Source organism: Polyodon spathula, chromosome 3, assembly GCF_017654505.1.
Source record: "Polyodon spathula isolate WHYD16114869_AA chromosome 3, ASM1765450v1, whole genome shotgun sequence".
Lineage (NCBI taxonomy): Eukaryota > Metazoa > Chordata > Actinopteri > Acipenseriformes > Polyodontidae > Polyodon > Polyodon spathula.
Window position 1 is genome coordinate 75,768,040 of NC_054536.1, and position 24,834 is coordinate 75,792,873.

The 24,834-nt window shown below is 36.1% G+C and overlaps 1 protein-coding gene and 1 pseudogene across 1 annotated transcript in view; one reads left to right on the plus strand and one right to left on the minus strand.

The window, feature by feature from the left end:
• Positions 1-494: 494 nt before the first annotated feature.
• On the minus strand, positions 495-1,487 carry LOC121309394 (annotated as a pseudogene).
• Positions 1,488-5,195: 3,708 nt separating this feature from the next.
• Positions 5,196-24,834, plus strand: part of LOC121309401 (golgin subfamily B member 1-like) — a 184,552-nt gene continuing 164,913 nt past the window's right edge. Inside the window, exons 1-4 of the mRNA XM_041242308.1 lie at positions 5,196-5,844; positions 14,303-14,452; positions 17,871-17,954; positions 20,719-20,850. Coding sequence (XP_041098242.1) covers positions 5,602-5,844; positions 14,303-14,452; positions 17,871-17,954; positions 20,719-20,850 — 609 coding nt within the window. The 5' untranslated portion in view covers positions 5,196-5,601. The remainder of the gene's footprint in view (positions 5,845-14,302; positions 14,453-17,870; positions 17,955-20,718; positions 20,851-24,834) is intronic.

Genomic DNA, 24,834 nt, shown 5'->3' on the forward strand with positions numbered 1-24,834 from the left:
ACATGCCACAAGTGTAATTTTCACTATTATAGTACAACTTTTTAAAAATGTATTTATCTTTGTCGGAAATAATCATTGTTGTCCACTTGAGAGCGGGACTTGAAGAGTCTCATCAAACAGGTGTCATTGATTAGTGTCATCTCTCAACTGTGCTTTATTTGCTGTTCCATTATTGACCACCATGGAAAACAATGGGAGAGGAATGTCAGGTTGTTGTATAATAGCAGTTAATGACCTGCTAGGGGAACTAACCAACCTCTGCAGGTTATTTTCTACCAGTAAAGGACAGACATGGGAGCCATTAACACTATTAGAAATTGTATCATTTGAGTGTTACATCAAAACAAATGGTTATCTTTCTTAGGTTTTTAGAAAATAATTGTTTATAATCCTGCTGAGTCCAGCATTCCGTCAAGTTTATAGCAATAGTGCCCATCGATGAAGGTTCTGCAGCCTGGAAGATGATGGTGACTGGAGTTATGCGTCCCAACATAGTTTAAATTTCAAATCCTTAGAAGAATCTAGGGTATAGTACAGTTTTTCATGACACCTCATACAGTCAGTATGCTCCATTAGCTTTTGTTAAAGTCTGTCATTTCAATCTCTAGTTTTACAGGTTCAACTTTCTTAAGTCCCAATGCACACTTAGGACATGCAAAGTACCTATCAGATATGGAATAGCTTTTAATACAGTAATAACAAAAAACATGATCACAGCCGATGGTGTGTGGCAAGGTTGGCCATTCGCCACACAGAGCACACTCTTTGCATTGCCTGGCTAGTGTGGCATCACTGATCTTGAAACCGTCAAGGGGGGAAAACCAAGTGCATAATCTTGATTTCAGCTTTCATGTGTTGATAAGCGGGAAAAGAAAAATCAGAAATTCGGCAAAGTCATGCCATAACAATTCTCTATTCATATATTTAAATCCAACTTGATGGATGCCCTGAGGTCTACTGAAAATTTCTCGGATTCCAATAAGCCGTTCTGCCAATTGTGAGAAATCTTCCTTTTTGAAGAAATATAAGAAAATTCAACAGACTTTTGTAAGGCCTCATATTATACCAATGGAATATTTTGCTTTGTGAAATGCAGACTCTGTTGGTCGGTTAACGAATAAGTCATGAGACCTCTCTTGTAGCCACGTTTCTCCAATTGTGCACAACACATACCACAATTTCTGCTGTCGGCTCATTGGTGTATACTTTTGAGCTTGAGATAGGTCATCCTTGTATCTGATGCTCAGAAGAGATTGTCCAACTGTGGCACTTTGGGAATAAATGGTAAATCTCCACAAAAGCAGCTGTAGAAATGCTTTTAGCTCTGGTTCAAAGTGGGTTAACTGTCCAGGTTTAAAATGCTGAAAACACGGGGTGAACTGTGACCAAACAAGCTGTTCTAAAGCTCTATCCAACTCAAAAGCATCAAGCTGACTTATTCTTAGAACTGGAGTAATATCACTTGAACTGTCTTCCTTTAAATGCATGTCTCCTCCAGTGTCATCTACAAGCATAAAAGAAAATTTTTTACATTTAAGTTTCAATCGCGTTTCACGTGTAAAACCTGTAAGAAATTTCCTTTTAGCTCTGCTATGCATTAGCACAGGAGGGCTTACACTGTTCCATCAGGAGGTTCAGAGTATGGACAAATCACATCACAGAAGATTATACAAACAACACAGGCTGAGCAATACAGTAAACATCCCCCATGTGGAACTACTTTCATTTGTCATCCTTTGTATGGGTGTGAGCACCAGTGTCCTATTATGAACCTTAGTAGTCACTTCTGTAATTATGACAGGAAATTCTTCTGTCAACAATATATTAACATAAGGGTGGTCAATTATGGCAAAGAGCAAAACAGTAAATTCTACTGACATTTCTGACCATACTAAAATAAACTGATTCTGGAAACATAAGTATGCTCCAAGGTTGGTACAGTTTACTACCATTTGTTACTGTAATTAACCCAAACATGCTTTTTTAAACCTCACTTTACTGGCTCCCGGTAACAAATACAGGGTCAGAATGTTAAATGCTTTCTTTGTTTAAAATGACTTTCTTCTATGGTCCCAACAGACTACAGTATGCAGTGGAAGGATGCAGCCATCTGTATTCTGAACTAGGGTACAGTAGGTAACAGAGACAAATTATTGCTTCACACTCTGGGGATACAAACTCTTGATATTCTTTTCAATGCTTTTATTGAGTAGTTTACAAGTTATGAATTAGCATACAGGCTAACTTCACTATAACGACCCCCCCGGGACCTAGAGAAATGTTTGTTATATCAGGGTGTTCACTATAATAGGGTTTGGCATTTTTTTGTATCAGAATAATGACAAAACGGCAAATTTGAATTGAACATCAATATATAGTACTTTTATGAAGATTCATTCACATTGATCAACAGTTAAACGGTATTGTGACAAGGTACTTGTGTCACATGTGTGGGTAACCGTATTGCAAGACAGTGGAGTTGGAGTTGAAACGCCAGCACGGGCGCACAGGATTTATTAAACACAAAACAGAAAGTAAACAAACGGGTCATGTGACGCTACCAACGATGGTAACGCACAGAGAACACATACAAGACAGGCAGGCAGCAAGTCTCATTTGAGCGCCGGTCTGTAAACAATCATTTGATCAAACATAACAACTCCAAAAAGCACACAAAACAAACCCGCTTCCACAGATAAATTACACCAACACTAATTCCCCCTCCCTGTGGTATGTTTAAAAGAAAACAGTAAAGAAATGAAAAAGGAAAGAATGTACACTTACATTCTGAGTACAGTAATTACATGTTCTTTCTCATCAAAAAACTACTCAGCGTAGATTGCTCCTCATGCCCATGCCTGGTTGCAATTCTAATAGGGCTAATTTGCACTGAAAAAAAAATTGGTTCTTGCTGTTGGGATTGTTAAAAACGGGTGTTCGTTATACGAAGGGTTTGTTATAGTGAAGATAGCCTGTATTTTATTTGGGAACATATTATTGACAGAACACTATCAATAGTATTGTTGCAATTGTCAAGGGCCTGTCAATTAATGCAATTATGAGAGGACCACATAGGCTAGCTAGGCCAAATAACATCTCCTAAAGGCCTGCTATCAATACTATGATTATTATTGACAAGTTCCCTGAGACTCACTGTACTGCTAGATATATTACCACTAGGCACTTTTGTCAATGCATACTGCCTATAAAAATTAAGTATTTCAATTTACAAGGCTTTAACAACAGAACTGGAAATCTACGATTCTTAAGTAATCTTCAAAACATGGAGTCAATGGCTGTTTTTACTGCATTGTAAACAAAAGACTCTTCTTCATAGAGTTCCTGCAAGGCACATCATATAATTGCTCAGGAGATACTGAAGTGGCATAGAATTATTTTAAATAACAGCCAGAACTTGATTGAAGAGAGACTGTATATTTCAGCTAATTTCACTTAAACTAGTCTATAGGTTTCTTGGTATACATGTGAATAGATCACAGCAAATACAACCTCTTATGTAGCCTACATTTTAATCACAATATTGTTTTTAAATAGCCTTATTTTGTATTTATTTTCCAATTTACAGTAGTTGGTCATAAACCCTATATTTTATTTTACAAATAAGTGTGTCCTCAATCTGCACAATCAATGAAAGATTATAGTCAAATGCAAAACAGTAAAACAAATATGGTAGTTAAATAAAATGTACATTTTGGCCATACTAGAACTGCACTTTATAGAACACTTATGCTATTGTTGTAACATTTTGAATTTAGGCAAATTATATAATTATTTGATAATTATTATATGCAATTGTACAGATTGATAACATGGGATGAAGGGAGTGTTGAAGTGTCTGTGCAGCCCTACAGCCCATATGGGCATTCAAAATAACAGGACAGCTTTTTTTAAAAATGATCCGTGCTGACAGAGAGCTGCACCGCTGCACGCCATAGATAAGGTTGTATTTTTCGTGAAATGTACCCATTGCAGTGTAATATGTAGTTCCACATAAAATTCCCCATTTCTGAAAGAATAGTGTAAATATGACAGTAACTGGAAACTAAAGTGTTCACTTCCCTTGAATTTTATATAATTATCTTCCTTGGCATTTGATTAATATAGTTCTATTTCCTGGCATTTACTTCACTCACTGCCTTTTTAAAAAATGTATACAGTTATCTGTCATTGTATTTAGTTAGTTCCCTGGCAAATTCCTAAACGGGTTTGATGTTCTTAAGTTTTCATGTATTCAGAACTTTTGGTTTTCAATAGATGTGCCAAACGTCAGCCACCACGGGTTATACAAAGCCTACATTAATTGGGAGTAATAAGTAGATGTAGATTGCAGCCAAGTTTAATACACGTTCTCAAATGCGGAATTTACATTTAAAATCACTTATTGAAGGCACTGCTTACGTTGTCCTGAGAGCAAAGGACGGTATCAGATACTATTACCAGTCTCCATGTCACAGGATATCTGGCTTCGTACCCGCCTGAAGACTGAGACTAGTATGCTAATTTACCCTTTACTTTTTACACATTGTGCCGTTGACTGTCTCGTTGCCGTGTCTTGTCACTACTATTTTAATTTTAATATTTATTTAATTATTAAGTGATATATAGTGTGTATTGCATTGTGTTATTTTTACTTAACTGTGTGGAGAAAAAAAAAATACTCAGATAGAATATAGACAAAGATAGACAAAAAATAAATAAATTAAAAAAAAAAGAAACGGTAACACAATTGTTCACTTTCACATCCAGTAAAGCCACTGGAAAAGCAAGGTTTCTGGTTGGGCTCTTTTGAGCACGACTGAGAAACTATGGGAGTCACACACAATGTCATACCGTCCACAGTTAATACGTACACTATATACAGTTACATAGTTTAATAAACTTATTAGAATTACCCGTATTATCTCGACGTGGGACATAAACGTCCTTATCTTGCCCTAACTCAAAACACAGAAACAAGACTTCCGGGGTCTGCAGCTCATTATCCGCCCCCCCTAGCAACCATACAGCCAGTCGTAAAATATTTGTCATGGAAACGTCGCCGGAAACCAACCACAGAGCTGAGTCGCCTCTGCATGATTTGTGGTGGCAAAGAGGAAAATCTCAGCGCGAGAGAAACCAAGGGGAGGAGACACTGAATTGCTTATCAACTCTCAACCAAACCATCGACTGCCCCGATATACAGAAATCATAGCCAATGAGTTCGACAGTTTGGCTATTATGTAAGGTCTAATAACTAAAGGGTGGGATTTGCTGGTTACCGTTTGGTTGATTTTTACAGCTGTTTGTTTGTCTGTTGGTCGTTTAACGAATTCAGCAACTGGTGGATATAAGAGTTTAAAGAAATGTGGTTCTGATGTGTGATACAGACTTATTGCCATATACGTTTAACTGTATTTCAATTATATACAGATCTGGATTGTTAAAAGTGTAGATATATTATTATTTTTTTTAATTAAAATAGTAATTTTGTTCTTGCAACTTTGCTTAATTTGCTTTCGTGTATATGGTATATTGGTATACTAGACAGTACATAACTACAATTATAGTAATCCAAAAAAACTTGTACATACATATCGCATTATGGCTAGTAAAGAACTGATGTTCGGAGAGTTTCAGTTGCCAGACTGTAAGCGAGACGGTGAATCTGCACAAGTGTCTAGAAGCAGGTGCGTGCTTTTGGCAGATAAAGAGAGCAACAATTTCCATGGCCCAGTAACACATAATATGAAACTTCTATTGAACGAGTTCAAAGGACTTTACGAGGAGAAGCTAAGGCGCCTTGAAGTTGAATCAAGAGATGAGAATAATGAAGAAGTGCTACGCGTAAGTATTTAGGGATTTTTCTTTTAATTGTAGCAGTTAGTGTTGTCAATGACATGTTATGCATGCAAATTAAGGTTGCAGCTGTTTATTGGATATGTCAAGGGTCAGTATGGTGGTGACTGACCTGTGGCAAATAAACAAAACAAACAAACAAAAAAACAAAACAGTTCATTCATAGAGCTTAGATCAGTGCAGAGATCTTGCCAAAATGTAAATGAACCCCAAAACTGCTCAAGTCAAATGTGCTATATACTATTCATGGGACCAAGCTCAAACAATGTGTTTGGAATCATTAACCTGTCATAATGCATGCCACAAACCAAATTTATTGGAATTTTGTGAAATTTGGAAATGAAAATATTAGCTTTTTTTTAGGTGAACCTTGGTTAGCCCTTAGCCTCATTATTGCCTAAGTATTGTTTTTTACATTTCTGTTGAACATCAAAAAACAAACAAATACCAGTTTTTCTCATAGAATAAAATCATTTGAACTGCACCCGGTGAAGTGACCGGTTTGAGATTTTCAGGATTCTTACGTTTAAAACCACAGTTCTAACTATGTTTGGCAACAGGTGCTCCAGTAGGTTGTTTTTTATTTTAAATATAGGTTGGACTCATTATGTCTCTGCACTTTGGTATTGTTTGATATAGGTTGCTTACTATAAGGCAACACACCAACATTCTTCTGGCATTATGAAAGCTAAAGGTCTGACTTGAAGTCATCCTTAAATAAACAGATTGCAGAGACTTGAAAAAAAAGAAAACAACTTGTTATCCAAGGTACAAAATGCTAGAAAAAATCTACTTGTCCTTCTTAAAAAAAAAAAAAAAAAAAAAAAAAAAAAAAAAAAACAACAAAACAAACCAAAACAAAAAAAAATACTTGCCCCCTCCCCATCACACAAAACCCACACAAAAAGCTACAATATAACTTCTAGGATTTTGGTTTTATTTAACAATGAGCACAAGAAATCAAATAGTTATTAACAGGGGCAGGTCTAACCTTGCAGCTTGATGGGTTCACTAATTTCTACAAGATATACAAGTTAAACATTATTTTGTTTATTCCCGAAATAAATAGTGCATAAAGTTGACAACACATTTTATTTTTTATTTATTTTTTTTTTCATTTTTTGCCCTTGTCATTTCTTCACAGTAAACACTTGGCCATCGACACATTTTCATAAAGTAGTAACATGAGGTTTACCTCTGCCTTTTTTGTAGCTGAACAAGCAAACGAAAACTGAAATTGAACTTTAAACACTTAAAATGAAACAAACGTGGAAATGGTGTCTAAGTGAATGGGGAAAAAAACTCACCATTTTGGTTCTCATTTATTACATTCCACATAACAAATATTTACAGTAGGCTCCATAAAATTCTGCAAAGACAAAATATGTTTTTTCTTTTGTTTACATTATGTACTTACTTCTATAAAACTAGTGTACAACATTTTACAGCTATTTTTCCTCAACTAACATCTTGTCTTTGATGGCTAACTGTAACACTGTGGCAGCAGGGTGATCCTGGTCTCATACCCTGGTGAATTATTTATTTATTTATTTATTTATTTTTGGGGGGGGGGGGGGGCAATATGCTTTCCCTACACTACTCTTACTGAAAAACAAAAACATAAATGAATTAATACATAAACACATTGCCATGAGATTTACAGTCTTTGTTTTATTTTAAAATAATAATAAAATACATACTGTAAACATTTTCACAATTCAGTTATCAGAAACTTGCATGGCTCTCTGTAAATATACTCTCTAGCAACAGCACACACATATGAAAAATAAGTAAATAATAACTGCTTGTCTGGGCAAAGTATAACAGCAAAACCTGTTGTCCCTCACACAAGCTATGAAAACATCTTTTAGCTCTTAATTCCAAATAGTATCCAAGATATGGCAGGCCTTAACTTAGGGGCTATCACCCCATTATCGCCTCCAAGAGGTTGTGAAAAATCACAGGCATTGCAATTGGAAGCTAATAAATATTTAAGATATGCTACGCAATTTTCCATGATAAAAGGTTTTTAACCATAGATTCCAAAAATCACATACTCTCTAAGTTACACATTTCATGGATAAGTTGAGCCGTGGTCATCAAGAATTTTTTACGTTTTTTATTAGGGAGTCCTAATAGAGTTCTGGCTGTCCAGAATTTCAATTTTGGGAAAAATATATTTTTTTTTTAGCCAGGTGGAATTCCATTTTCAGGGGATAGACTATTCCAATTAGGGAAAAGAAAACAATTTATTGATAAAAAGGCTTAAAATGTTAATAAGTATTTTGATATTGTTTGTTTGCATAATAATCTTAAAAGTCTTTTTTAATCTATTCTTTTAAATAAAAAAAAAAAAAGTTCTGGAACAAAACAGCATTGATTTAAGGTGCACTCTACTAGTAGGTGGCAGCAATAAGCTTCAGATTTGGCTTATGCAGCAGTATTATGAAGGATATTTACTTTTAGACTTTTCTGGCACCAGACCAGTGTCTGTGACAATATGGCGAAGCAATTGTCATTCGAAAGTTTTTTTTGCTAAACAGTCAGCATCTTCTGGAGATTCACATGAAGATCACCCATCTGCATCTCAGCCATCTACTTTTGACTGTATGAGCAGTTGCAAGCAGTAGTAATGCAGAGAAATGCAAATGAAAAATACATTCTTATAATTATGAATGGGAGATGAAGTAACCGTGGCTTGTTCATTGAGATGGCAAGATGTACTGTACTGTACTGTAGTTTTGTGCGTGTGTGTGTGAAAAAGCTGCTAAGCAAAAAAATGCATATACGTGCGTATGTATAGATTTTCAAGAGTCTTCGCTTAAGACACTATACAGTGATGCTGTTGCTGTCAATGTTATTGGAATGTAGAAAAATATGAAAACACATGTAAATGAAGGCAACAAATAGTGCTTAGAATCCTGTCTCGTTGTCATGTGAATGGTCTACAGCATAAAGCATTATGGTATATAGCATAAAGAAAAAAAGTGCCTGTATATGTGTGTGTGTGTGTGTGTGTGTCTATATAGATAACTATTAAGCTGCGGTACATTTCATTTAATTCCCTAAATTTATACAGTGCCTATAGAAAGTCTTCATCCCCTTGAACTTTTTTTCAAGGACTTCTCTGTACTTTGCTGCATTCATTTTCCCTTCTATCCTGTCAAGTGCCCCAGTCCCTGCTGATGAGAAACATCCCCATAACATGATGCTGCCACCACCATGCTTCACAGTAGGGATGGTGTTCTTTGGGTGATGTGCTGTGTTGGGGTTGCGCCAAACATAAAACTTTGCATTTAGGCCAAAAAGTTCTATTTTAGTTTCGTCAGACCACAAAACCTTTTGCCACATGGCTATAGAATCTCCTGAGTGATCTGTGCTTTTCAACAACTTTGTCCCGGAGTTCTTTTGAAAGCGCCTTGGTGCTCATGGTTGAGTCTTTGCTTTGAAATTCACTACCCAGTAGAGGGAACCTACAGGAACTGTTGAATTTATCCTGAAATTGTGACGCCCTACAATTTAACACAGATGTAAGCCACTTAACTTGGTGTGTGATTTTGAAGGTAATAGGTTACACCTGAGCTAATTTAGGATTGCTATTACAAGGGGTGTGGACACTTATCCAACCAAGCTATTTTAGTTTGTATTTTTAATTAATTTTCTACAAAATTCTAGAATATTTTTTCACTTGGAAGTTGTGGGGTAGGAGATGTAGATAAATGGGGGGGGGTGGGGGTGTAGTAAGAGAGAGAAGTATATATTTTAATACATTTTAATTTCAGGCTATAAGGTAACAAAAGGTGAACATTTTGAGAGAGAGAGAGAGAGACTTTGACTTTTAAGATCCTTTATTTAAATATTCCAAATAAAATCCATTAAAATTCAAATAAAGGTAAAACACAACAAAAGTTAAGATTCCTACTGCCTCAGCAAAATTTAAAAAATCCTAAAATACATCGTGTTCTCCTTAAAAACACATTTTAAACAAAATAAAAGGATCATTAAAAAATCAATATTAAACAGTGTTTTTTTCTTTGTTGAAAACAGATAAAAGCCAAAATAAAACACTGTAAAACAAAAATGTAATAAAATTAGAACAAAAACTGGAGCTCCCCCTCCTCACTCACAATCCCTGGAGCAGCCGCTCAGTGTCCTCTATGTTGCACAGTTCTTTATTATAAAGTTCTTTGTAAAAACGCACCACCTCTCTGCTGATTTCCTCCCGGGTATGCAGTTCTTTCCCACCAGGAGTCCTGATACAGCACAGCTGTCTACTGTCCGCTCTCTTCCTTTCCAGGTTGAAGAAGAAACTAGTGGGTGCATCCATGTCTCTCAACTCCATGAATCTGGAACGCACAATTGCCCCCTTCACTCTTTCTTTCAGCAAGCTCCCCAGTGCAATTTTCTGCTCTTTTAGGTTCTCCAGGGTCTGTTCTTTAAATTCTGAATTTAAACTTTCCTCTAGGAGGAGGATTTTGGACTCCAGTTCTCTCACGGCTGTGTTCAGTGACCCTCTTGCATTTATAGTATATTGTTGACAAAAACATTTAATTTGTATTTTGCCAATGTCCCACCACTGTCTTAAATCTTTATATTGTGCTTTTTCTTTTTTCCAAATTATCCAAAAAAGTTTGAATTGTTGCTTAAATTTTACATCTTGTAATAATTTTACATTGAATTGCCAGTAAGATGCTCTGTGGGGTTCTGATTGAATTATTACTGTAATTAATAGACAGTGGTGGTCAGAGAGACTACTAGGGATGATTCTTGCTTTGATAAATTTATTTAAATCGTTTTTAGAAGTATAAAACCGGTCTAGTCTTGCTCTATATACACAGTCTGTGTGATACTGAGACCAGGTGTATTGTCTTGAACTGGGGTGCAGGCATCTCCATATGTCAACCAGGTCACTGGACTCTAACAATGCAGCCAACTCTCTGGAGGACTGAGGGTGTGATTCATCATTATTTCTATCAATATTAAAATTAACAGTACAATTAAAATCTCCTCCTAGTACCACCACATCATTATTATTAATATTAAAAAGAGCTTGCTTTAATTTCTTAAAAAATAAAATTTGTTCCCCCCCCCTCTATTAGGTGCATAAATATTAATAAAAACATACACTGTACTGCCCAGCCTAGCTCTTACTTTTAAAATCCTCCCTTTCTCGATTTCATCCATATCTAGTAAAACTGCCCCCAGGCTGGGTTTAAAAAGCACGGCTACTCCTGCACTAGTACTAGCGCCGTGACTCATCACGCACAGCCCCTTCCACTCCGCTCGCCACGCCTCCTCATTCTCCTGATCCGAGTGCGTTTCCTGCAGAAACACCACCCCCGCCTGCTTCTGCTCTAAAAACTCGACTAGCTGCGCCCTCTTAAAACACTGTCTGCAGCCGTTAAGATTAAAAGAAACAAAAACGCACCTTTCCATCATAGCTAAAAAAACTAACAGACTAAAACAAGTAATAAAATAAGTTTCATAAAACACAGCCATTTTTAAACAAGAGATTTTGAACCACTGTTAAGATCCTTTTTAATTTTCTGAACAATTTTTTTTAATCTATAACGTTTTGGCTGATCAAATTCTTCTATTGTGGCTTTCCTTGTTATAACGTGAGCGGAGTGGAGAAATAACCTAAGATCAGGGAAAAAACTCTCTATTTCTACTCCCCTTTTCCCTTTTGTTTCTATCATAAAATCATTTACCTGCTCAAGCGTGTATAACTTTTTCTTACTGACGGGTTGGCTATCAGGGATGTCTGAGATAAGCGAGGAGTCAGAGAGCTCCCCCTCCATCTCATCCGCGCTGTCCTCTCGCTCGCCCCCGAGAATCCGCTCCTCCGCAGCTCCCTCCGACTCCTCGACACCGGTCTCTGCCACAGCCGTCACTATTTCAGGCGGCTGAGATTCAGCTAGCGGAGAGTCTTGCACCGCGCCCGGCTCACCCTGCGCTGTGTTCTCTTCCTCCGCGTTGGGAGGGACTGACGCCCCGCCTGGAGCCCGCAGTCTCCCTGTCTGCACGGGTTCGGAGTTCTGCACTGGCTGCGCTCTGCCATCCGGCAGCTCTGCAGCCTTCCGCTGAAATCGTGTCTTTTTCGCTACTACCTTGAATGATTCTTCACCATTCTCAGTAGTAGCTGTATTATCCTCCGAACCCGTCAGTGACAGACTGCGGCTGGGTCTCTTTGTGCGAGGCCGTGGTGTTGGTGGTTCTGCTCCGGTTTCCTTCTGGATCGCCCCCTCCTTGGTCAGCACGGGCTCGCTCTGCGGCTGCGGTGCAGGAGCCGACTCTTCCTCCCACTCACCCCCAACACCCCCGACTTCCTCCCCGCCAGCATCGCCCTGATCCTGCCCTGTCTCCGCTCTAGCCTCCTTTCTCGGGCAGGCTTTCCTCTGGTGTCCCTGTTCTCCACAGTAAAAACACCTCATCGTCTCCGAACTGACAAAAACTACACAATTCATCCCTTCTACGTTAAAATTCCAGGCAACATTAATGACTTGATTAGGATCATTTAGTAAGACAAACGCCTGCCTTCTAAACGACATGACGTGCCTAACACTGTTATTTTTGCACCCCAGCGGGATTCCCCCCACCAGTTTACCAAAACGAGCTAAATTCTTTTCTAATTGCTCATTTTTTAAAAAGGGAGGCACATTAGAAATAATAACTTTCGTAACCGGGGTTACTAGAGGGGAAACCTGAACAAATTCACCTTTCACTGTAAATCCTTCCTCTACCAGCTTGTGTACCAGAGACACCTCCACTAAAAATATTACCAGCGCTTTATTCATTCTTGACGCCGACATAATATTCTCAAACCCCACCACCTCTCCTACTGCCAGCAGGCACTCCTCCACCGAAACCCCGGGGTCAGGCAGGCAACGAACCCTGTGTCGGCGGGTGAGAGCCCCCAGCCCTCCTGAACGAGACCCCATAACGGGATCTCCAAACACACACCAACACCCTACAAACAAACACACACACACCACTAACCTACGAACAAACAAACACCCAAAAATAACAACTAAGTAACTATCAAACAAAATAAATAAATAAATAAATAGATATATAGATAAATAAATAAATAAAGTTTTAAATTTCCCGGTCCTACCGCACCGGCGTTCCACCTCTCTGCAAGCCCTGCCCACAATCCTCCGAGAGAGAGAGAGAGAGAGAGAGAGAGCGCGAGCTTTAAATTTAGACTTTACATCTACAATCTACACAAACTGCTCCAGATTGATAAAGTTAAAAAAAAATGTATATAGAATATAAATAAGTAAGATTTACAGAGAACAAAGATTAATCTCAGTTGCATAAGTAGTCAACCCCTTTGCTACTGCAGCCCTAAATCAGCTCAGGAGCAAATGATTTGTTTGAAAGGTCACAAAATTGGCTAAATGGTTTTAGCCTGTGTGTACTCAAAGTGGTTTAACTTGTAGATAATTTCCTTCAGGTATGTAAAGACTTTCAAGCTGCAGCTCGCATAGTGATCCAACAAAGCAACCATGAAAACCAAGGAGCTTTCGAAACAAGTCAGGGATAAAGTGGTAGTGAGGCACAGAGCAGGAGAAGGGTACAAGAAATTTTCAAAGGCGCTGATTATCCCTCTCGGCACAATGAAGTCTATCATTAAGAAGCAGAAGATGCATCTTATGACCCAGTCACTACCCAGATCAGGTCGCCCTCCAAAACTGAGTAGCCAGGCAAGCAGGAAACTGGTTTGGGATGTCACACTGAAGCCAACAATGACCTTGAGAGGTGCCCTTTTTGATTGCCATAATGCCCATCTAAATATATGTTTATTTAGGGCCATTATGGTCACAGTGCCCTTTCAGCTGCAGCAACTAGAGACACCTGCATTAGATGTTTGGATCCAGACAATAACATGGTTGCATGATTTGCATGGTTAAGTCGCGAAAAACAACAACAAACAAACAATGAACACTATCCTTTCAAGCACATGGATTTCTACCGTGCGGAATAATACCATATCAGATAAGAGACCAGAAAAAAAAACTAGAAAGCCTTGCACAATCTGCAAAAAAAAAAAAAATTAAAAACATGCAAAACATGATATTTTTTTCAGGTCAGATACAAGTAATTTTCTTTCAGGTTTCCAAAAAAAAAAAGAAAAAAAAAAAGGTTACTGTAACTAACTTGAATATGTTTCATTTGTTATTCCCTTATTTTAATTTAGTTATTTTTATCACAATGAAAGAAAAATGGTACAAAATACTATTCTACATTGTGTTTGTGTTTATTATCATCATTCATCCATCATATGATAAAGCAGGGCTCCAGACTTTGACTAAAATGGTTGCAAAACTACACAGAAACACACACAACCCAAAAGTTATACCAAAATAGTGACAAAAAAAGACGTTTTTTTCTTCTTCCAAGTAAATTGTGCCATTATTGTTTGCTTTCACTTTTCTTTCAGATGAAAGTAAGGATCCTTCATTCGTATGTAAATGATTTGAGTGACCAAAACCAAGTTCTTGTTCAGACAGTTGAAGATCTTGAAAAAGAAGCTAATGAGAAAGTTTCATATTTGGATGCAAAGCTTTTGAGAGCCAAGCAAACACTCAATGTAAGTCTCTCTTTAGATTTTAGATCAATTTGTTTGTTTACCATTCGCAAACAAAATAATAATAGACAAATGCACATTATTTAGTTCATGCCATTTTAAGAGAATTAATTATCCTTTATAGTACTTAAGGTGGGAGTGTTCTTTTGGCTGTCTTTTTTTTTTTTTTTTTTTTTTTAATATATCTCTAAGGGTGGTTAAATGTAATTATTTGTTAAATGTTTGTGCTGTGCTAAAGTTTGCCAACATGCTTCCGCTATTACTAATTACATAACTTTTTTTTTTTTTAAGTTAATATATGCTTTATTTTTTGGTTACTCAGCATTGCGACTATCAGAGTAGTACAACGTAACAATGATTGAAATGGTAGCCATATTAGTCCAGAATACATTTAACAATCCTTGGAGATATATTAAAAACAAAAGGCAACCAACATAACGCTCCAGTTACATCTGATGTAAACCCTCAAGAAACATGAGTAATCCTTCAAAGTGCACATGGTAAAACATATACTTCATAAAAAAATGTGTTTGGCAAAAGATGTACCATTCTTAACTTCAAATCAATTAATTTTCAAAGAAAGGCTATATATAACTACTATAATTATTATAAGTATTTTGTTTTAAAATATTTTTGAAAGGTGGGATTCGATGCTATGATCTTAAGACCATAAGCTAAGGGTTTATCGCTTGTTATAAACAGAGAGCTCAGTTCATTGCTGAGATTTCAGTGATGTATTATCCTCAGTCTGGAGGTATGTATATCAACTTGTATATTGTGTTTATAATTTCTATGTATAAAACATGTACAGTATAAACAGATTAACCTTTATTGTCATTATTCAGAGATGTATTTGAGTCACATTAGGTCAGAAGTCAATGTCATGATCACCAACACATTAATCATGCAAGGTTTATAACTTCTTGATATGAAGTCACTGCCTCAAATTGTGCCCGAGTTATGAGGCTTTGACACTGGGGCAAGGGCAACTTTGCAAAAAATCAGCCACAAAAGGGATCATTTTTTCTGGAATGGAATTTCACATTCCATTTTTATTTCAGTAATGCTTTTGTCTGTTTACACAATGGGGTAGCATTGCTCTTAAAATAACTGTAGCTAACAAAATAATTCCAAAAATCTAAACTGTTTTGCATTACATGGGTTTCAAATGTGCACTTTTGAATATGTTGCAAACATGGTACTACATTCTGTTCTTATTTTCCATGCCTTTTCAGAATATCTGTTACACTTCCTGGGTCATTCCACCTCAGAAGTGAATTATAGGTCACAGTATGTTATGGGCTGAAAGCATGTCAGTTGATAGGGGAAGCAGCTAGTTTGCTAATGATTGGAAACAGGCGATTGAAGGAGTTGGGACATTTTCACCCTCCAAGTGAAATGACATAGCAAGTGTGAGACTGTATCATGTGAAAGTAAAATATATGTTTACTTTAACATTATTTTGTTAGCTTCAATCACTTTTAAATTAGTTGCATATATTTGTATAAGGTAAAATATTCCACCCATAAAACACAACAAAATGGCACTGTGCTACAGTTTCCATTGTGAATGTGTATGTATGAATAGAAGAATACTGAATGACTAGTTAATATGCATACAACAACAACAAGCCTAATTAACCTTTTCTGAATCCTTCATGCAAGTGTACATTTCTGTTTAAATTTCCTGACTCAATAGATGAACAAAAACTGATGATTTGAGCTATCAGTGCTGAGCTAATGTATGCAGGTTTCTTTCTCTCCCCCCAAGATAAAGCAGCCATTCCTCAAGTTGTAAAGAGGTGCATATATAGTATGAGTTTAAATAGTTAAAGAAACAGGCTTATAACCAGGAGGTCCTCGATTCAAATCCCAGCTTAGCCACTGACTCACTGTGTGATCCTGAGCAAGTCACTTAACCTCCTTGTGCTTTGTCTTTGGGGTGAGATGTTGTTGTAAGTGACTGTAGCTGATGCACAGTTCACACCCTAGTCTCATATCTTGTAAAGTGCTTTGTGATGGTGGTCCACTATGAAAGGCGCTATATAAATAAAGGTTAATATTGTTGTATTAACTTTTAATTGGTACTCAGATGTATTCTGTGACTCCTCAGGTCAACTTCACTCATGGGTCATGCCAGAAAAAAATGATCCCTTTTGTGGCAGGTTATTGCAAAGTTGCACCAGCCCCAGTGTCAAAGCTTGATAACTCATATATTAAGAGTTATAAACCCTGCATGATTAATGTGTTGGTGATCACGACATTGATCTCTGACCTAATGTGACGCGAATATTGACGTCATGTGACCTTTGACGTTCTATAGAGTACACTTGAAGCTACTTTCTTAATGTTTGATTTACAGCTGTATTCCCTGATTTTTTTAATTAAAGTTCTGTTACCGATGTTGTCCAGCATATGTTAACCATTTCAGTGCTGCATTGTTTTACCCTTTAGCCATATCAATGATACAGCTTTGACATAGGGTCTTTTTGATTGGTACACAGTGGTATTCTATGATTCTCACAATAAAGTTCCATTACAGGTGGTGTCAAGTGACAGTTAACTGCTTCAGTGACACATTATTTTAACTTCTGAATATATTTTTGATACAGAACACTGTACTGTGTACAAGCTGTATTCTATGATTCTCTCAATAAAGTTCCATAACAGTTGGTGGAATTAACCTTTTCATTGTTTTCATTCTTTGTATATGTCACTGATACTGTTATTTTTGTCATTTCTATATTGCTTCATTTTTTACAAACCATACAATCTCATATGACATACCCCTTAGATTATGATTTCAGACAAACACTTTGACAGTTTTACATTAAGTAGTACATTTTATATGTGAATGGTAAACCATGCCTTTGCTTTGGATATGTTAGTTGACATTCTTAATAATTATTCAGCACTTCTAGGCTGTTGATGTTCAAGAATTCGGCAAACATAGTAGAATAATGACAGTGTTAGTAATTGTGTATCAGCGACACAATTAACAAGCATGTAGATATGTAAAGACCAGATGTTTGTGTTTTTTTTGCATTTTAGTGAATATGAAAGTCCAGTTAAAGTGTGGTAAAATAAATCATCTTTTAAAATCTTTTCTATTATCACTAGCAAAAGCTTTAAAAATAATTGTTAATAATTTGTTTGGTTAATTGGCTGAACAAAAGCATAATTCAAAATATTAAGAATTCCAGGACAAAATCAATTATTAAGGAGAAAATAGAATTGCATATTTGGTTAAACTACACTTCATTTGAAATGTGTATCTTGGTGAGCATGTGTTGTGGGTATCCCATGAAGTTACCTTCTGTAAAATTAACATTCATGTTTATGCTATAAACATGTCTCTTAAATGTCTAATCATTATGATTGTGCTATGTTTATTAACATAAAATATTATGTGTTCTCTCTAGAATTATAAAACCATTATTTCAGAAAAAGAGAAAATGGCAACAGGGCTGGCAAAAACTAAGGAGTCTTTACAACATGAGATAAGTGTAAGTATTTTGTTGACTTTCAGTTGCTTAGTGGGTTAAATTTTATTTCCTCACACAGGGATGTGCTTTTATATATTATGTATGTGGGTTGGTATTACTGGAGTTCAAATTGAATCTGAAATTGCCTTTGACCACAGGGGAAACATACTGTTGCCTAGTTTCCCTAGACTATCGTAAACATTGCTTAGATGACTATACCGTAATTATGTATTATATAAAAAAAAAAAAAGAGTCAGCAATTGGGGTATCATGTGTTTTGTAATTAACACATTTTATGAGGGTTTTATTCTATTTAATGAGTACCGAACAATTTTAAACATGTTGAAAGGATTTATTCAGATTATCCGAGTATCTTCATAGCCATTATATAAGTCGTGCATGTCAAATTTGTTTGTGACTATGACAAGCTCTTTACTGGCTCTCTACAAGGTCTCTTCTATGATTCTGTCAATAAGGTGGACATATAACTACGTCTGTTCAAATTTACATTTTACTTCTTTGCTAACCATTCAGTCTGAAGTAATATCCCCTGTGATTGTGCTACGAAGGGTGTTTTGTTTTTATTCTCTAAGAACTCCCTTTTCTTGTTTAAGCCGTATCCACACTGGATTTAGAAGTCACTGCAGTCAAATGGGAGTATCCACACCAGCAGCGAGCGATGTCGCCTTGAGAAAAGTTTGCATCGCTAAAATAGAACCTATTTTTTTTTTTTCATTGCGCGACTGGAATGAAACTGACCAATCAGAAGCAAGGTTAACACCCTTCAAAACACGCCTCAAAACACATCACTCCTCAGAAAAGTTAGTCATGGACAACAAAGGGTGCAGCAATATCCATTATTATATGATTGCAAATTGAACAACTACAAAGACATCCAGAAGAAAGACCATGCCTGGGTGGCTTCCAGGTGCTGCATTTAGCAGCACCAAGACATTTTCTTTCCAATTTATGCAAAATAGGTTTATTAATAAGCAAAAATAAACTGGATCATACATGCAGCCTACATATCCAGCATTTACATGAACAGTTTTCACTTTTGCTGGCTTTTAAAAATGACACAAAGTCCTGTATTCACACAACTTGAACATGTGACCTAATTTTAAGCTATAGCTTTTTTTTTGGTTGCTTTGTTTGTTTTTATGATAAATAACGTTTTGTTCACTAAATTGTTCTGTGGCATAAATCTGTGACAAGAAGAAGGTCTTTACATATGCATAAAGCGAAGTTTTGTGGAGATTCACCAAACAAACAAAAATATTATCAAGGTCCTACTATTCTATACATTGTAAAACAAAGCCAGCAACACGTTTGTATTCTTTGTGATACATCCCAACATTACCAAGCTCATACAAAGTTTTGAAGATTATGAGCCACACACACATACATAAAGCATTTTCTGTCAAGTTCCCCAGACTGTTTTAAAAGGAAAAACTAAATAAAAGTAATAGTAATACAAGGTAAGTGGTGCCCTAATAATAATAATAATAATAATAATAATAATAATAATAATGTTGCACTTTAAAATACTTAGTTAATAAACAACAAGGTTCAAAGTATTTGTAAAGAAACACAAATGTGATTGAAGTTTTATCTATAAATGTAAACAATAAAATAATTGTGTTGAAAATATCAGTTTAGCTGTGCTACTATTGTCCACCTTTTTACAAACGAATTGTAAAAATTGCCATGTCGAGGTAACGAGTATTACCAACAGCACTTCAGTGTGGGTGGGCGGTATGTTTTTAAAAATGGGTTTGTAAATTCATTTTTTCAGCTTTTTGGCACACTGACCCACTTTCCTGCGTTCATGAAACGGAAGCCATGTGCACTATACTATATAATGTTAAAAAATGTTACCTGCCCAGTTGGGCCTGTGGTGCATCATAACTACTGGCCAAACTGCGATCTCTACGGAGTAATGTCGAACCCTGCAGTGTGGATGCAGCCTTAGAAATAATAGTGTAGTTTACAGCTTCATATTATGATTTTGTTTTTAATTTCACTGGTAAACCAGTGGTATAGCAATGGTCTACATTGTATTTATTGCTTGTTGAAATTGAGAAGAAAAGAGGTCCATAAAAGGGAATTTTGTGGGTTTTTACATGACTAGAACAGAGAGCAAATAAGACATATAGTAATATAGTCTGGAAGCAGGTAGTGGGTTAGAACTACAACTGTGAGGCATATCAAACTGCACACCGAACAGTGTTAAAATAGCACTACTTGAATGTCATATTCTGATTTAATGCTATTATATCCCCTTGATTCTCATTACTGATTTTGAAAGTGAATTACTGCATTGAGAGTTAAATAACTTAATTGTGGTGAATAAAAAACAATTGGAAAAATAAATTCAAATAAAAATATGATGCCAATATAATAAGTAGAGGGAAATCAGTGTAGAAACCAAAACAGTTGGTTTCCCTGATATGTTTAGTACAGCAGTGACTGTTCAGTCTTCCAAAACATCATCAGCTGCATGTTCCTTCATCCCCGAGACGAAGATTCCACACAGCTGGGTAAATGTGGATGCAAGACTTATGCTATAGAGAGATACATATCTGGAGCTGCCACGTTTTAAGAATTTGCAATCAGAAGTACACCATCACCCATGAACAGTGAAAAATATTTATTTTAAAGGGTGTTTTTTTTTTTTTTTTTTTTTAAGAATGGTTGGGTGTTTTTATAATGCTAATAAAGGTGTATGGCATGAAAATCAACTAAAAATTAACCTCTTTCTTTTATTTTATTTATTTTTTTACAGGTTCTCAGCTCAAAGTGGGAATGCACAGAAAAAGCTGCTGAATGCCTACGTAGTGAGAATTTGGACATGAAGATTGACATTGCCACTCTTATAGGAGCCATGCAACAAGGGAGAATAATGCAGAAACTTGATGTAAGTGGTGTGTTGTTCAGTATCAGGAGATTTTCTTTTATTCTGAGAGGCAGTGCTAAGTAGAAAAAAAATTGAACTTCAAACATGCTCTGTCAGAGCTTTTGTAAGATTCTTTCCTAATTATCTTGAGTTCAAAAATTGCCACCTTTATAATCTTGCATTTCTGGTGGTGCCATCTTATCCCTTTTATTTATCAAATTACGAGCGACCTAACACATTTAACACCTAGCAAAAGCAAAATTAATAACTTCTACTAATGATGTAAACTTTGCTTTTTAATTTTTTAGGCACAGCTGTGGTTATTTACTTCCTGTTGGGAGATCGTCATTGTGATATTTAGTTCCTAATCGTTTGCCACTGTGGTACATACATATAATAAATGGGTTGTTTGATTTTTAAAAAAAATAATTAACTAATTAGACTAATTAAAATCTATATGTGTCAAATAAGTTTAAGATTCGATATGCGGCCTCTATCTGTGTTAAGTAAAAGTCACCAGCTCAGTGAAAAAGGGATCTAATGCTGATTTATGTGCACTTGACGGTCATTAGTTAGAATAAATTGTAGTAGCAGAGACAGCATTATTCAAGTACAAGATACTAAGTGCATTGCAAGATCAGTAGTAAGGGCAAACTTACACATGTAGTTGTGTGCCACCTTAAACCGGTGTTAATACATCAGGTCAATGCAAGAAGGATCTCGCACAGTAACCAGAGCAAACAGAAAAAAAAAAAAAACAACATTTAATATAACTTTCTTGCATAATAAATACAGCAAGACACTAACTGCAGACTTGGAAATTTATCAGCAACTGCTTTTGGAGATGCGGAATAATAAAATAAACATTTGTAACTTTAGAGTACTATTATGTACGCAGAACATATGTATCACATAGTTATGTTCTAATGTAAAAATCTACAGTTGAACTGTACATTATATACTATGTATATAATTGATAAATATAGAACTATATGTTCATTTTCCACTAACATACATTACTTGTGGTACACTCCTTATAGATATAGGAATATATAGAAGTAGAATAGAGGAATCAAAGCTGTATCATTCTCAGTGGGACTCTTAGTATTATCCTCTGCTGATCCAGGTGGTATTCTAATAATATAGAGATTAAATCGGGGATTATTCACTAACTAGTTGTACTTGGTTGTCTGCATTTTGAATAGGAAGTCTATCTAACAGCAGAATTTTACTTACGTGGGTCGTCACTGAATACTAAATTAGTCAGACACAGAGCAGTGAGTGTTGACACGCTGCACAGGCGCCCAGATTTAATAACACAGGCCCTGGTGCTAGGGTACCAGCTGTGCGCCAGTCAGAAGCACAGCGCCATCTACAAACTTTGACATGCCTGGAAGTATCGGCATAAAGATTTGTTTTGAGTTAAAATATACTGTATACTGGACATTTTTATGGTATTTGACAAATTTGCTACCTTGGGGGATTTTTTTCACTTAGCACGTTAACAAAAAAAAAAGTCACAGTTTTGCATTTATATTTTTAATTCCGAAAACATTTAAATAAATGTTTACTTAATTAAATATGTCTGCTAAAACAGTATCTCATTTACAGTAACTTGTTATAGCATCTACAGTGTAACTGTAGCAACGTGGAGAACAACAAAGAAAGCCTTCTAATCAGTTATAAAATGGGTATTTTAAATACTCTATCCTGATTGGTCAAAACAGGTCACATGGGGGTGTTGCTATTACAGCATATCACCATGGGTCGGCATTTTTTTTTAAAAACGGGCAAATCACTGGCAGATATCCGTACACTAGAATTTAAAAACAAAAACCACAGACATATTGGAATGTATCGCAATAAACATGACCAACGAGATTTAAGTAAATGTTGAACTTTTGGGAAACCAAAGTGTACATGAGATATTAAATGAATCTGAATCAGACACCAGTGATTAATTAAAGTATTAAAAAAAGCAAAGTATTCAAATAAATTCAAAACTCGCCATTCTGATCGCTCTGTTCCTTCTCCTTGAACTGCGGCATTTCCCTCTCCCCATTGTGAAAATAAGTAGTTTAAAAAATATCTCTTAAACTTTAAGCTTTTCACAAAACATTTGGGTCCCCTTTAAAAGAGACTTTGGGGTTAAAAGGTGTTTTGTTGCCGTTGCTCCCGTTGTCCGTTCTTCGGTCTGTCTGCCTGCTGCCACCGGACCAACCCCCTGCGCAGCTGTGTGATCTGATACTGAACATTTATAAATTCATCTTGACAGTTCCTGCCATACCTTTTAAATGTGTCCAGGTACAATGGTATCATGTCTTCTGCTGTGCCCTGCATTGTTTTAAATAGTTTCTTAACACTGACCCAGTAGTTCTGCATGTTACCAAGCTATAAATTGCAAAGTCAGTTTGATAAGTGACCGGGTATTCCATGCAAATAACGTCTTTCTTGCCACTGTGAAGCTGTACTAGCACAAATCTGGTATGGATACCTCCTGTTACTACCCCGGATAACAAAGGATGATGACTCTCACCTGATACTGTTGCAGGTCTTTTGAGGAAGGGTTTGATTTAAAAGCAGTCTTATTAGTGCTGCATGATTTAAAGACAGACTCATTTATGCTGTGTCATGATGAAAATGGGCAGTAATATTTTACTTTTTAAAATGTAATGAATAACAAGAATTACAAGAAGTGTAACGAATCAAAACTGCACTTTCAATGGCAATGTTCAGTTCAGCATCTGAAATATTTTTTTAATTAATGCTTTTTTTTATGATTTAAGGGACTTGTTTTCTAAGGTTAGGCAGAGGTGGAAGGATATTTAATTAAAAAAAATCAACTTTTTTGTTAAATAAAGCATGTTTTTACATTTTTTTTGTAATGTTTTTTTCAAAGCGCAATAAGGCACTTCAGGGTGTGGATATACTCTAATATCCACACGCTCCGAGCGGTTAAAGCCACTTGGCTGTTTGCCTCGTGACTTATAATGCACCCAGGGCGTGTGGATATTAGAATATATCCCACACCCTGTCGTGCCTTATTGCTTACTTATAGTATTTATTGTTCTCATAAGGCCCTTAGCTATGGTTCACAACATAATACAGTGGAACGATCACACTACTGCCATGCAGTAATTGTAGGGCAGTATTACCACGTAATATAAAGCTGAAGCTAACATGCTTTTATTTACTTCGAAGTCATTTCACACTGCTTAATAGACTAGCAACCGGTTTTTTTTGTTTGTTTTTTTTTTTTTTTTTTTTTTTTTTTTAAATGATAGAATAACAGAAACTCAAGAGGGACTCTCATTTAAACTGGAAATTTAGAATTTGTATGGATCTAGTCCATTTATACCAAACGTAAATTGTCACATACAGTAGAAACTGACAGGAGTCATTTATAATATTTTACCTCGTTTTGGTTAAGATTCCATAGACCCAGTGTATTATAGAACAGTGGTTCTCAACATTATTGTTTAGTATTTGATTTTGGGATTAAGATAGTTGTAATTGAAGTCACAATATGTGCCCTAAACTGTATTGAGACAGTAAAGAAATAACAAAGCGACTCCTTTCATTTTAAGGACCATGCATAAAATGTCAGCTTGTTGTAATAGCTGCAGCTAGTGTTCTTGACATGAACTTCAAGCCGTTATCAATGTTTCTGTTAATGCATGTAGGTTGCAGTTATAAAGCACTGTCAAAGGCAGTCTCTGTATTTTACATCCATAACAGGTATGGTTTTAGGATTCAGCCAATAACATAAAAATAAACTGACAAAAACCTGTCTGACATGAAAAATCATACACCGAGATGATGGAGCACCTAAATCAGATTGTGAAAAAGTAGTCTGATACCATTGTGACATGGTCTGTGAGTAATAAACCACCACATTGATTTATTTTATTCCTTGAATACCTCAGACGCAATCTGTCAGTTCAGTGTGTACACTAATCTTTTTTTTGTTTTGTGTAGTTTATTTTATGAACATATGGGATATCA